This window comes from Mustela nivalis (genome assembly GCF_964662115.1).
Source record: "Mustela nivalis genome assembly, chromosome: 3".
Taxonomy (NCBI): Eukaryota; Metazoa; Chordata; class Mammalia; order Carnivora; family Mustelidae; genus Mustela; species Mustela nivalis.
In genome coordinates, this window is record NC_139022.1 from 110,904,912 (window position 1) to 110,919,554 (window position 14,643).

General features: G+C 39.3%; 1 protein-coding gene across 7 annotated transcripts in view; it reads right to left on the reverse strand.

Annotated features, from left to right (window-relative positions):
- RAD50 (RAD50 double strand break repair protein) overlaps positions 1-14,643 on the reverse strand; it is a 182,454-nt gene that overhangs the window by 85,892 nt on the left and 81,919 nt on the right. For 3 of the 7 annotated variants that reach the window (XR_014310313.1, XM_082725630.1, XM_082725629.1), the window contains exons 3-4: positions 12,473-13,133; positions 10,645-10,728 (exon numbers count right to left, since the gene is read on the reverse strand). The exons of 2 other annotated variants lie outside the window; for them this stretch is intronic. Coding sequence is in view for 4 of the 5 variants with exons in the window: in XM_082725630.1 (XP_082581756.1) it covers positions 10,645-10,728; positions 12,473-12,601 (213 nt within the window). In the remaining variant the exon portion in view is untranslated. The remainder of the gene's footprint in view (positions 1-10,644; positions 10,729-12,472; positions 13,134-14,643) is intronic. 2 more of the 7 variants (XM_082725632.1, XM_082725631.1) reach the window with 1 other exon arrangement.

Here is a 14,643-nt window from a genome sequence, read left to right on the forward strand (position 1 = left end):
CCTAAGCTGAAGGCAGAGGCTTAACCCACTGAGCCACCCAGGCCCCCCTCATGATTTAAAATCATGAGGTTTTAAACCATTAATTTCTTCAACAGGTGCATTTTTTTCTTGGGTGACCTTTAGTAGCTGGCTTCCTTAACAGAATTTGACCAGGTCATCTAAGTTGAATTACTGGCATAAAATTGCTAACGATAGTTTTTTTAAAAAACAGTATTGTCTTATTACATATATAAGGCTTATAGGATATGCAGTGATATTGGCTGTTTTACTGTGAATATTGTTAATTTCTCTTCTTTTTCTTGATGTTGCTTATTAATGCTTTGTTTTGCTTTTTTTAGAACTAGCTTCTGGTTTCACTGGTTTTCTCTGTATTCTATTTCACTTATTTTTGCTCTCATTTTTATTTACTTTCTCCCCTTTGCATATTTTGAATTTAATTACCTTGTCTTTTTCAAGCTTCTTAAGATGGAAGCTCTCAGGTCATTAATTTTAGATAACTTTTCTAACACGATTCTATAAAATTTCTAAGCATTATTTAAATATACCCCATAAATTCTTCTGTTATGCTTTTATTTGAAGTATTTTCTAATTTCCCTGTACTTTAATCCATGGGTTATTTAGAAGTATGCTACTTAATTTGCAAACATTAGAGATTTCCCAGTTGGTTTGTTACTGATTTCTAGTTTAATCCTAGTGTACTCAGAGAACACTCTGCAGGACTTCAATTCTTTTAACTTATATACACCTGTTTATGGTCCAGAGTATTTGTGAATGTTCTATGAGTGTGCTTGAAAATAATGTATATTCTGTTGTAATTGTCATTTCCTTAAAAAAAAAAAAAACAACACTAAAAATGTACTCCATTTCATCTTTATTTTTTGAAGGTATTTCTGCTGGATACAGAATTTTAAACTGAGTTATATTCTCCAGCACTTTATATTCTCCTGGCTTTGATGGTTTTTAATGACAAGTCAGTCAGTAGTTTTCTCCTCTGCATAATGTTTTACTTTTTCCTCAGTCTGCTAAAATCATCTTTTTATCTTTGGTTTTCAGTAGTTTGAATATAATACACAACATAAATGTGTTTACGCTATTTGTGATGTGTTGAGCTTCTTGGGTATTTTTTCATTTTCTCTGTTGAGATTGTTCTCCACACATATGACCTGTTTCCCTTTAAACTGCTGAACTTATGTATCCTTGTCTGCTAATTCCAAAATCTATTACCTCTAGATCTCCTTCTATGTGTTTTTTTCCTCCCAGTTATGGATCACATTTGCTTCTTCATATATCCACTGATTTTTTTTATTACATCTTAGACTCTCAGACACTGTAGATGCTACACCGAGAGTCTGGACTGTGTTGACTTCCCTTAAAAAGTGTTGAGTTTTGTTTTAGCAAGCAGTTAATTTACTGGAAACACACCTTGATTCTGTCAAAGCTTATTTTAGATTTGCTAAGAAGGTCCTTCTGAGGTCTCAGAAGAATGCGAGGGTTCCAGAAGGCTTCCCTACTCTGGCATATCAAAATTCAAATGTCACCCAGCAGTGTGTAACCTCTACAATATCCATTCAGCTCACTGTCCCACTCCTCCACCTCAGTAGTTGATCTCTGTTAGCCCTCACTGAATCCTATCCTGGACACACACAGCTTAGTATCTAGCCAAAGATTCAACAGTCCCTTACACTGATTTCTGGTGCCCATCTCTGCAAAGCAATCCGACTCCTGTGTCTTTCCCACAGTCTTCAGCCATTTCAGTAAACCCACACTTCTACCTACCTTTTTGTCTCATCTACCTAGCAATACCACTATTCTCTGCTGGGTTCTAATCCCATGTGTAGAAAGCCAGAATGAATGCACAGTCACATCATGTATTTCTCTTTTCTCAAGATCACAGCCCTACAGCATTTATTGCCCAATACCTAAAAACAGTTGCTTCAGTTATATGTTCCAGTTTTACAGTTGTTTATCTTGGAGCAAATCCTGAATTTTTTTTGAATCACAGACCATCTTTTGTTGGCCTTTTAATAACTTTGAGGCATGAATCTAACTTTGATATTAATTCATCAAATCATTCAAAAAATGATTAAGTACAGGGGCACCTGGGTGGCTCAGTGGGTTAAGCCTCTGCCTTCGGCTTGGGTCATGATCCCAGGGTCCTGGGATTGAGCCCCACATCGGGCTCTCTGCTCTGCAGGGAGCCTGCTTCCTCCTCTCTCTCTGCCTGCCTCTCTGCCTACTTGTGATCTCTGTCAGATAAATAAAGAAAAAATCTTTAAAAAAAATGATTTAAGCACAAATTTATTAAGAACTTGTAACTTTCATGTATTGTTTTGGTTCAAAAACAAAGGACATTTTTTCCTTTGAAGTATGGAAGACAGGTTAAATAGAAGAGTAGAAAAGGTGTGTCAAATATCATCTTAAGAGACATGCAGGATCCTTTGGGAACACAAAGGAGGAGCATCTAATCTACCTTGGTGAGTTCTGGGAAGGTTTTCTAAAGGAAGTGAATGTTTCAACCAAGAACTGCCAGATGGGCAGGAGTTAGCCCGATGAAAAAATTTGAGTCACTGAACAATAAAGTAATTTCAGAAAGTATGGTGCAGAAAGTAGGGAAAAGTTGAGTAAAGACAGGAAATGACTAATAATTAAGAGCCTTCTAGGGGCACCTGGGTGGCTCAGTGGGTTAAAGCCTCTGGCTTCAGCTTGGGTCATGATCCCAGGGTTCTGGGATTGAGCCCTGCATCGGGCTCTCTGCTCAGCAGGGAGCCTCTTTCCCTTCCTTTCTCTCTGCCTACCTGTGATCTCTGTCTGTCAAATAAATAAATAAAATCTTAAAAAAAAAAAAAAAAAGAGCCTTCTAAAACATGTTAAGGGCTTTGGACTTAAGGCAATGGAAAGTTACTGAGAGGTTTAATCAAGGGTAAATGCATGTTGCAGATATGCATTTTAGACAATCACTTTGCCTTCAGGATAAACAAACTGCACTGAGACAAGACAGGAGGTAGGGAGTATTCCAGGAGGAACAGGAAGTATTCCAGGAAGACAGCCTGCATAAGAGCTTCAGCACTGAGGATGGAGTTAAGGAGGGAGAAGTCACTGTCCTGGCTGCTCAAAAGTTGCAGGATTCAAAATTAATACACAGAAATCCACTGCATTTCTATACATTTATAACAAAATAGCAGAAAGAAAAATTAAGAAAACGATTCTATTTACAATTACATCAAAAAGAATAAAATGCCCAGGAATAAGTTTAACCAAGGAGGAAAAAGACCTATACTCTAAAAACTGTAAAACAATAATGAAAGAACCTGAAGATGACACAAACAAATGGAAAGATATGCCATGCTCATGGACTGGAAGAATACTATTAAAATGTCCACACTACCCAAAGCAATCTAAATAGTCAATGTAATCCCTATCAAAATACCAACAGCATTTTTCACACAACTAGAACAAGCAGTCCTAAAATTTGAATGGAATCACACACAGAAGACCCTGAAAAGCCAAAGCAACTTCTGAAAGAACAAAGTTGGCAGTATCACAATACCAAATTTCAAGAAATACTACAAAGCTGTATTAATCAAACAGGATGGTACTGGCACAAAGATAGACACACAGATCAACAGAACAGAATAGAAAGCCCAGAAATAAACCCATGCTTATATGGCCAATTACAACAATCTACTGGACAGTTACATGTAAAGCAATGAAACTGGACCACTTTATCCATACACAAAAATAAACTCAAAATTGACTAAAGACCTAAATGTGAGATGTGAAACCATAAAACCCCTAATAGAAAACATAGTAATCTTGAGGACATCAGCTTCAGCAACATATTTATAAATATGTCTCTCTCTTCAGCAAAATGGAATGATATCAAAATAAAAAGCTTTTGTACAGCAAGCAAACCATCAAAAGAACAAAAAGGCAACCTAATGAATGGGACACACTATTTCCAAATGATATACTGGACAAGGGGTTAGTATCCAAAAACTCATACAACTCAACACCAAAAAAATGAAATAACTGGATTAAGATATTTTCCCAAAGACACAGAGATGCCAAAAGACACATGAAAAAATGCTCCGCATTATTATAAGAGATATGCAAATCAAAACCACAAAGAGACACCACTTCACTCCAGTCTGAATGACTAGTATCAAAAAGGCAAAAAATATTAAGTGTTGGTGAGGATGTGGAGAAGGCAAACCTTTGCGCACTGTTTGGGAGAAATGTAAACTGGTACAACCATTGTGGAAAACAGTATGGAGGCTCCTTAAAACAGAAATATTATATGATGTAGTAATTCCATTAGTGGGTATTTACCCCCCAAATGAAAACATAATTTGACAAGATAAAATGCACAGCTATGTTTTGCAACATTATTTATAAGAGCAAAGATATAAAAGCAATCAAAGTGTACATCTACAGACAAACGGATAAAGATACCCACTGGGAGGAATGGGGAGGTGGTCTAGCATGGGAGGCCAAAGCAGGATGGGAAACCATCCACGTGAGGGGACCAACATGAGGAATTGGAGCCCAAGCAAGGTGAGGAGGGCATTCACATGGGGTAGTATTGGTCCAGCACCAGGTGTTGGGAGCCCTACTACAGTGATGGGAGATTCGGTACAAACACCGGGACTGATCAAATAAGTAAATACATTAACAATATAGTCAATTCTTTTCTTCTGTTTTCACTCTATTTACCAGGCAATGGATTAAATCTACTTTTCCAATTTACTCAGCCCTTGATGAAATCCAACTTTCCAACTTGCTCAGTGCTTACCATTGAGCTGCTAAACTAGACAGAAGAAACACAATTATGATGACTGGTCTTCCTACTAACTTTCACCCTCAAACCTCAAGTGACACAATGACACCATCATGTAACTCTGTAACACTTTCCTAACCAACTTAGCTCTGAGCTAAAAACTACCTTACAGGGGCACCTGGGTGGCTCAGTGGGTTAAGCCTCTGCCTTCGGATTAGGTCATGATCCCAGGGTCCTCTGCTCAGCAGGGAGCCTGCTTCTCCCTCTCTCTAACTGCCTCTGCCTACTTGTGATCTCTGTCAGATAAATAAATAAAATCTTTAGGGCGCCTGGGTGGCTCAGTGGGTTAAGCCGCTGCCTTCGGCTCAGGTCATGATCTCAGGGTCCTGGGATCGAGTCCCGCATCGGGCTCTCTGCTCGGCAGGGAGCCTGCTTCCCTCTCTCTCTCTCTGCCTGCCTCTCCGTCTACTTGTGATTTCTCTCTGTCAGATAAATAAATAAAATCTTTAAAAAAAAAAAAAAAACTACCTCACTTTTTCAAGCCTCTATAAACCCCTTCTCCCACATTCAGCCAACAATTTAACTTTTTTCCACTGAGAACACAGAAACAATCCAAAGACAACTGGCTTATTCTCTCACCTCTAAACTTAACAATTATGTACTGTGCCTGCCATCCTCTTAAAACTGATAAACACCTTATACTCCTATTAACTCAAGTCATGGATCTCATTTCTCCTTGCCTACTCCAGGATTTAACTCTGCAATTATCCCTTCTGCATCAATTTGTTTCCTCTGCCCAAGGTCATTTCTATCAGCCTAGAAATGCTCTATCCCAAGTATATATGCATTAACCCATATTAATCCCACATGGGTTAAATCCTATAGTGTTTAAAAACACAAATATGGGAGCAATTTGTGATTAACACCTGCAGAAATAAGTATCTGGTTAATTTATAGTTATCAACCAGAAGCAAAACAAAGCTGATGAGATGCAGACAACAGAGTTGAGATGTGAATGAGGTCAGAGAATGAATGGGAAGGACTAAGGTAGTCAAAGTTTGAAAGTAGAGGAGAAAGGGGGAAAGTAGGCAAATGGAGCAATATGAAAATAAAAATTCCTGAGAAAAACAAATGAAGACAGGTAAGAAAGACTGGTGAGGAGCAGCCAAAAAACTCAGGTGTTTAAGACAACATAAACAGTATTAGGTGCAGGGACAAATTAAAGCAAGGAAAAGAAAAGACGAGAGAAGCTGAATATGTAAGAGGAGATGAAATGGTAAGAAGAACATAGCAGGATGGGGAAATTGAGGGGATGGAGGCAATTCAGGTGAGGGGAATGACTCCCTCCATAACAGGTATAAATGACTCAGGAGAGAAGAGCTGATGAAGAGTGTGGGTGGGAGCTCAGAACTGGGAATGAGAGCAGCTGAAAAGGGGGTAATAAGTGAGGAAAGCTAAACGACCAAGGCCAGAAAAACGAGAGGGAGGACATGAGCAGACAGCTGAGAAAAACAGCTCTAGAAAGATAAAGCATTTGCAAGGGGAATGCGTGATAGAGTGAGATTGTCAAAGATGCTAGAGCATCAGTCAACATAGAAACATCCAGAAAAATAACAAAAATATATAAGACAAAACAAAACCAGAATAGTCAACAAAAAAAAAATTTTTTTTTAAAGATTTTATTTATTTTTTTGTCAGAGAGAATGAGCACAAGCAGAGGCAGAGGGAGAAGCAGACTCCCCGCTGTGCAAGGAGCCTGATGTGGGACTCGATCCCAGGACGCTGGGATTGACCGGAGCCGAAGGCAGCTGCTTAACCAACTGAGCCACCCAGGCGTCCCAACAAAACTCTTCTTGATTGTGCAAACATTTTCATCTACTTCCTTCCACTCAAAGCAAATTCATAAAACAACTGTGTTTCACTTTCTTATCTCCTGTTTTCCCACATTACCGAAACTGGTTTTGTCAAGATGACCAATGACCTCCACGTAGCCTAACCTTCCTGACTTGAGCTATCTACATTATTTGACACAGCTGACATCCCTTTTTTTCTTGTTAACACTTCATCTTCTTGTCTTCCAAGACCCCACCCTCCCAGTTTTCCCTACTTTACCACTTATCTTTTAGCATCTTTTGCAGGTGCCTCCTCCTTGTCCCTATATCTACAAGTTAATGTGCTCTAGGTTAAGATTTTCTATCTTGGGACACCTTGGTGGCTTAGTCGGTGAAGTATCTGCCTTTGGCTCAGGTCATGATCCCGGAGTCCTAGGACAGAGACCTGAATCAGGCTCCCTACTCAGTAGGGAGCCAGCTTTTCCTTCTGCCTGCTTCTCCCATCCCTATGCTCTTTCTTAAATAAATAACACCTTAAAAAAAAGTCTTCCAGGGCACCTGGGTGGCTCAGTGGGTTACAACCTCTGCCTTTGGCTCAGGCCATGATTCCAGGGTCCCGGGATCAAGCCCCACATCAGGTTCTCTGCTCAGCACAGAGCCTGCTTCCTCCTCCACTCTCTCTCTGCCTGCCTCTCTGCCTACTTGTGATCTGTATCTGTCAAATAAATAAATAAAACCTTTAAAAAATCTTCCATCTCTTCTCTACAGTCACTCCTTATGTGATCCTATCAGGCTTTAAAGCTAATTACAGATAACTGACTATATACATCAGTGATTCCTAATTTTCTTTCTCTAGCTTGAAATTCTCTCCTGGACACAACTTCTATTTGTCTACCGGACATTTTAGATATCTAACACATTTCCCAAATTCACACGTTTAAACCAGAGCCACCCAAATTTCTTTTTCCAGAGTTTCCTCATTGTGATAAACAGCAACACTACTTTATCTGGTTTTTCAAGTCAAAAAACTTGAAGTTATGTTTGATGCTTCTTCTCTTATACGCCATTATCCAAATCATCAACTCATCTGTTGGTACTACCTTTAAAATGCATGCATCCCAAATCCAACCATTTCTCAGCATTTCTACCATTACCACCTTAATCAAAACACCAATATATCTCACCTGAATTATCTCAAAATCTCCTTTATTAGTCTCTACCCTTCTACCCTAATCACCTGCAAATAGTTTTCTCTCAGCTGCCAGACTGATTGCTTTAAAATATACACCATGCCCTTCTCCTGCATTAATTCTTCCAAAAGATTCCTATTTAAATGAGAACAGAACCCAAGGGCTTGCAGAAACTAGTCATATCTCTCTGATTTAATTTTCTACCAGTCATCTCCTCGCCATTTTGCTCCTCCTTGTGATTCCTTGAACATATCAAGGATGCACCTACTTCTGGGTATTAACACTAACTAGAATGTTACTCCCAGACTGTGAATGACACATTTTCTCTAGAATGAATATTTAAAAGATAACTCTGGTTGCTGGGGGGTGTGGGGGACTTCAAAAGAATGTGGGCAGAAACACCAGTTTGGAGACTACTGGAAAAACTCAAAGGGAAGACGAAGGTAGCTTAGACTGGGAAAGGAGCAGTGAAGATGGAAAAAAGGGATAAATGTTAGACATCTTAGCGCAACGGACGAACCTTACCTGGGAGAACCATCTTCATGGTCATGGTATCTCCCCTGCCACGTAAATATCCATGGATATTTGAAAAAACTAATGAAGAACTGCTTATCAACTGGCAACAGGGGGAGATGAAGGAATCAATCAAAGGATGACACACCAGGTTTTGGCATGAGCAATGTGTGAATTGTGGTATCATTAAACCAGGTATGGAGGTAGTACCAAACTTGAGAATGTGAGAGGAATGGGGGAACAGGGAACCATGAGTTCTGTTTTGAACATGTTAAAAAGATGCCCATTTAAATTTCCAAATAAACAGCTGGACATAGATATCTAGGGTTTAGGAAAGAAGTTTGGGCTAAATATATAAATCAAGAATAATATGCACATAACCAGTACTTAAAGCCATGAGAATGAATAAGATCATCCAAGAAGAGTAAGGCAAAAACAGACTCAGTAAATGAGACTAAAATATGGCCAGTGAAAAAGGAGGTATGAGATAATGGTACTATGGAAGCCAAGAGCAATGTTTTTTAAAAAGGGAGTAAGAAGCTGTATCAAATCTTCTGAGAAGTTACTGAGAATTAGAAAATGACCACTTTATCTGGCAACATGAAGATTACTGGCAGCTTTATAACAGCAATGCTAGCAAGGGAGGGGTGGGAAAGAAAACCTGAACAGAGCAGGCAGGGGACAAATGAGAAGCAATAAAATGAAGACGATGAGTATATACAACTCTTGTGAACTGAGCTGTAAGACTGAATGGAGGTAATAGCCACATGGTGATCTGGAGTAAAGGGAGAGGTTTTTGTTTGTAGACTAGAGCTACTACAGCATGCTTATATGAACGATCCTATGAAGAGGGAGAAAGTGCTAATATAGAAGATAGTAAATGAAAAGGAAAACACTTCCATTGACAAAACGGACTGACTGGTTCCAGCCTCCAAGAATAGTTGGCTGCCTTTGGATAAAACAGTAAACAATTTACCTTTAATACAAGAGAAAAAAACAGTACCAGTACAAATGAAGCACAGTTTGAAAGACTTGAAGACTGGAAAACAAGGTACTTTTTATCCAATTCCTAATTTTTCAATAAATTACAAGGCAAGATCAACAACTGAGCAGAGCAGATTGCAGATTTAAGGAAAGAGAAGGTGTGAAACAGTCATTGTAGAGGGGGCTCTGTTAATGTACTAAATGATTTTACTATCTCTAAGAGAAAAGTTTAAAAATATTTAATTACAGTTACCTTCAGTCATATAAAAGTGGGAACACCTTAAATGACCATCAATAGGGGGTCAAATAATAAAATATAAAATATAAACTCAGTGGATTAATTTCAGTAATTAAAACCAATGAAATAAAAGTGTGCATATATATATATATATATATATATAGCATGTCACTAAAAATTTGATTCACACAATAGTATAAAATGCTCCCACTGTTTTGAAATATTTACATTTGAGTGTATTTAAATCCACACACAAGTATGTCACACAAAAAAGCCTGAGAAATATACACAAACTATTAGGGGGACTGGCAGGCAGCTGAGAGAGGCGTATGAAATCACTGCATATATAAAACAAGAAAAACCTATAAGCAAAAATATGTAGTAAAAAAAACTATGTCCTTTACACTCGATAACGGTATAAACACTGTAATTCAAAGATTCGTACACAAAGACTTAAACTATGGCACATTTTAATGAAAAACTAAAAGCAATCTAAATTTAAGAAAATTATGCAACTATTAAAAATGTTCGTAATAGGTTACATGTTTAAAGAAGGAAATATTTCAGATATACAAGAAGTATAAAAAATAAAATCTAGCCAAACACCTAGATTAAGAATTTATTTGATGACATGGGACCTTATGATAATGTTAAGTGGGGAAAAAACACAAGAATACAAAATTGGGATATAACTTTAGCTATGTAAGAGTGTATGTAAAAGAGAATTAAAAAAAAAAAAACATGAAAATGTTAACAGTGGTTGTCACTGGGTGCCAAGACTGTGGACTTTCCTATCTTTTCATACTCTTCCATTGCCAGGTTTTCTAAATAAGCCTTATCACTTTTATAATTGCAAACACTATATTTTGGGGGGGGGGGGGGAGAAAATACTTAAGTTCAGGGCACCTGTGTGGCTTAGTTGGTTAACAAACTTCCTTCAGCTCAGGTGATGATCTCTAGGCCCTGGGATTGAGCCCCACGTTGGGATTCCTGCTCAGCCTCTCCTTCTGCCCTTCCCTACTGCTCATTCTCTCTCCCTCAAATAAATAAATAAAATGTTAAAACAAACAAACAAAAACCCCCAAAACTTAAGTACACTAGCACTATTACCTTGGGATCATGAACAAATGTATGTCCTTTGGTTCCAGGAGGAAAATCTCCAGTACAAATATATTTGAGACATTCAATGATGGTCTAAAAAAATAGAAAATTTTATTAGTTAGTAATAAGAGAACCATTTATCGTATCATTTATCATAACATTTATCATAAAATGTTAACTTGTTATAAAAATATTATCTACCACAGGAACTATAAGATAAAATTTGATACTATAAAACCTGTAGGGGCACCTGGGTGGCTCAGTGGGTTAAGCCGCTGTCTTCGGTTCGGGTCATGATCCCAGGGTCCTGGGATGGAGGGCCGCATCAAGCTCTCTGCTCAGCAGGGAGCCTGCTTCCCCACCCCCCCACCTGCCTCTCTGACTATGTGACCTCTGTCAATTAAATAAATAAAATCTTTAAAAAGAAAAAAAACCTGTAATATAGATATGATTAGATGTTAAAGGATAACTGCATGGAAAAACTACTAATTAAAAAGGTATATTAAAATAAAATAAATTAGTATTTTAAAAAAGTCCTCTATTTCCCATTAAAACTTTTCAAACTAATTTAGTAACAATGGTTAATGTAAAATATGGTTACCATAGTTGATGACAGCGTTTTGTAGAAATGAAATTAGCTGAGGGTAGAACTTAAAATATTCTTACCAAAAAAAAGGTGATCGACGTGTTAATTAACTAGATAGGAGGGATCCTTTTACAATGTACAGTACATTAAATCATCCCGATATATATATCATCCCGATATATTATATACGAAATGTAAAATTTCACACCCCAATAAAGCCAAAATTTTTTAAAGTTAAATTTAAAAAAATGGCTAATAGCTATGCATGACTATGTGCCACCTATTTTACTAACCACCCACCTTTACATACATTAACTACTTAATTTTCACATTCATCTTAAGTTGTAGAAAACTTTTTTAATCTTCATATGAGAAAATTAAAGCACAATGCATTTGACTCACTCTTGCCCAGTCACACAGCTAATTAAGGTGAGCAAATTATATGTATTTGCACAGCTACTGTTCACAGTGTTCTCCTTCCAGGAGAGAGCTTAACAGAATTCTAGGTACACAACAGGCATTCAATAAATAACTTTTTCACATAAGCGCAAGTTGACAAGAGTGTAGCATTCAATGCTCAACTCGAAACCTCTCTTTCTGTACCCTTTTTGTTTCGTTTGGTCTTTTATACAGACAATGCCCTGCTTTTTCTCAAACCACCTTAAAGAGCAGCCAGTCTCTTGGCTACCCTCTTCCGGTAAATGAATGCCACTCCAGGGTCCAACTCAAATTTCTAAACATTCCCTGGACCTTAAGAAGTGAAAGTAAATAAGCTGTTCTCCAACTTTCTACTATGACTCGGTAAGAGTCCTAAACTCTTCTCAGAAGTTCCTATGTTTAACATATTTTATAACTTCTTAAGTAATTCCTATAATGGGACAACTGCCAGGAAGTGAATGCTGTGTTTTGGGAGCAAGTGTTTAACAAAAAACAACAGTGCAGACTAAAAGGCTTCCTACAAGAATATAAGCTCGCTGAATACGCGCGCGGGATTCTCAAGCCAACTTTGTCAATCCAACAAGCTTGGATACCCTAACAAAGCTGGTCGCGTCCTAAAGAGCTGGGGTCCGCAGGCCACACCGGGCCACGCCCAGGGGCCGGGCCCCACCCACTTCCTGGAGCCCCAAAAGCTGAGCCATAGGAACGCCTCGCCTCTCGTCCTTATCATTATTCTGGGCTGCCCAGACATTTCACCCTCCAGTTCCCAAGACATGACGGCCCGTAAACTGAAAGGGGCTACTGAGGACTTACCGTCTTCCCCGCCCCATTAGGTCCAACCAAAATTGTGAGTGGGCTGAAAAAAGTGATAATTTGCTTATCTTTGTCCTCTATTCCAAAACTCCGCACGCCCAAAATGCTCATCTTTTCGATCCGGGACATGTTTGCAAATGTTTCTTTTCTCAACACCAGGGGCCTAGAGCCCCCGCCCACCAAGACTTAGCGGTGCCTCCGGCCGGAGCAGGGCGAGCGCGCGCTGTGAGGGCCCGCAAGACTCCCAAGTTGGGAGGCTCAAAGGGGTAGCGAAGGCTCTGGCTGGAACTCTTCCTCCCACACCGGCTTCCTTCTGGCCTGACGAGCGAGAGCCGGGGTGAGGGCCTGTCCCGGGCTGCACGCAGTAGACGCGAAACGGTACGCTCACAGCTTCCCGCCGCGGCCGCCCCGCGGGTCACGTGGGTCGCTACGACCAGCGTGCATTTACGCCGCAGGCCAAGAGCACGCCGGGAAGGCGTAGGTTCGCGGTGCGTGCGCAGCTCTGGCTTCCGGGAGCAGTTCAGACCGGGTGTGTCTTTTGCTGATGGCCTCGCAGTCCGCTTGCTTACTGGGTGCGGCGGGGCATCCTTAAGAGCCCTGACTCTGAGGAAGGCAGGCGCTTGTGACAAACAGTGGTTACCTAAGTGTGATCCTAGGATGCCTGGAATGGAAGAGAGTGCGGTGTGAGCTAATCTCAAAACTATTTTCTAACAACAGAAAGACGTCACTCCATTTTTCATTCTCTTTCGCTAATATACGCACATGACGTATGGTGACGCCATCGCAATGATGGCCCTTAGAATGTGCGCTTTTATATTTCTTGTGCTTTAAAAAAACCTCAATTTTAATTTCCAATTGAGTAAATATTGATAGTTATAACTCACATCAAAGCTCTTTGGGGTCTGCAGTGATTTTTTTTTAAGAGTGTAGGTGTTTAAGATCAAAAGTTGGGGAACTCCTATTGTAGACCAAAAGCCAAATGCTGTTACAAAACTATAAAACATTACGCAAATAGAATGTGAAAGAAATCCATTCCTCCAAGTATCACCACAAGAATAGACACCTTTAAAATAAGAGACTGTGTACTATATTGGGTACTTAAAACTTTGCTGACAGGGCAGATCTTGTGATAGTATTCTTATCATGCACATAAAAAGTTAAAAATAAGGAGGGTGGGAGCAAACTTTTGGAAGTAATGGATATACCAATGACATTGACAATAGTGATGATTTCCCTGGTGGTTTATACTTAACCTTTGAAGCCATCAAATTGTATATATTAAGTATGTACCGCTTTTTGTATGTTTAAAAAAATTAATGTTTGTGTGATAAATGTTAAGTAAAATAAGAGAAACAGTAACTAAAAATGACTGAATATTGCTTTCTGGAACCCAATTTATGGAGGGCTATCACATGCAAGACCTATAAGGAAAATGACAGAAATTACAAAACAATAGTGGAAGAAATTAAAATCAAAACAAAACCTTAGGATTATTGATCCAGAAAAGTGTAGGAAATCCTCACCAATCACATAATCCCCAATCATTTACAGAACTTAATACATAAACTAAAATGTTCATGTCAAAGGATGCAAGTGGGGAAAGCCAGTGAGTACTCTCTTGCTGTAACAAGGAAGAGGAACATGAAAGCATTAGTTATAGTAATACACATTTTAAGTTACTAATGAAACACAACAGATTGAAACTTACAGTAATGCTTTATGTAACAAACTAAATATAATCTTAAAGATAGGCAAAGACTAGAACCCATTTTTAAATTTTTTTGAGGGGCACCTGGGTGGCTCAGTGGGTTAAGCCTCTGCCTTCCACTCAGGTCATGTGATCCCAGGGTCCTCGGATGGAGTCCCGCATGGGGCTCTCTGCTCGGCGGGGAGCCTGCTTCCTCCTCTCTCTGCCTGCTTCTCTGCTTACTTGTGATCTCTGTCTAATAAATAAATAAAATATATTTTTTTTAAAAAAATTTATTAGAGAGCACTAGAGAGAAAGAGCGCCGGGCGGGAGCACAAGCAGAGGGGAGGGGCAGAGGAAGAGGGAGAAGCCAACTCTCCACTGAGCGGGAAACCCAAAGAGGAACTCTGTCCCAGGACCGTGGGATCACAACCTACGCCAAAGGCAGATGCTTAGCCAACTGAGCCACCCAGGCACCCCTAGA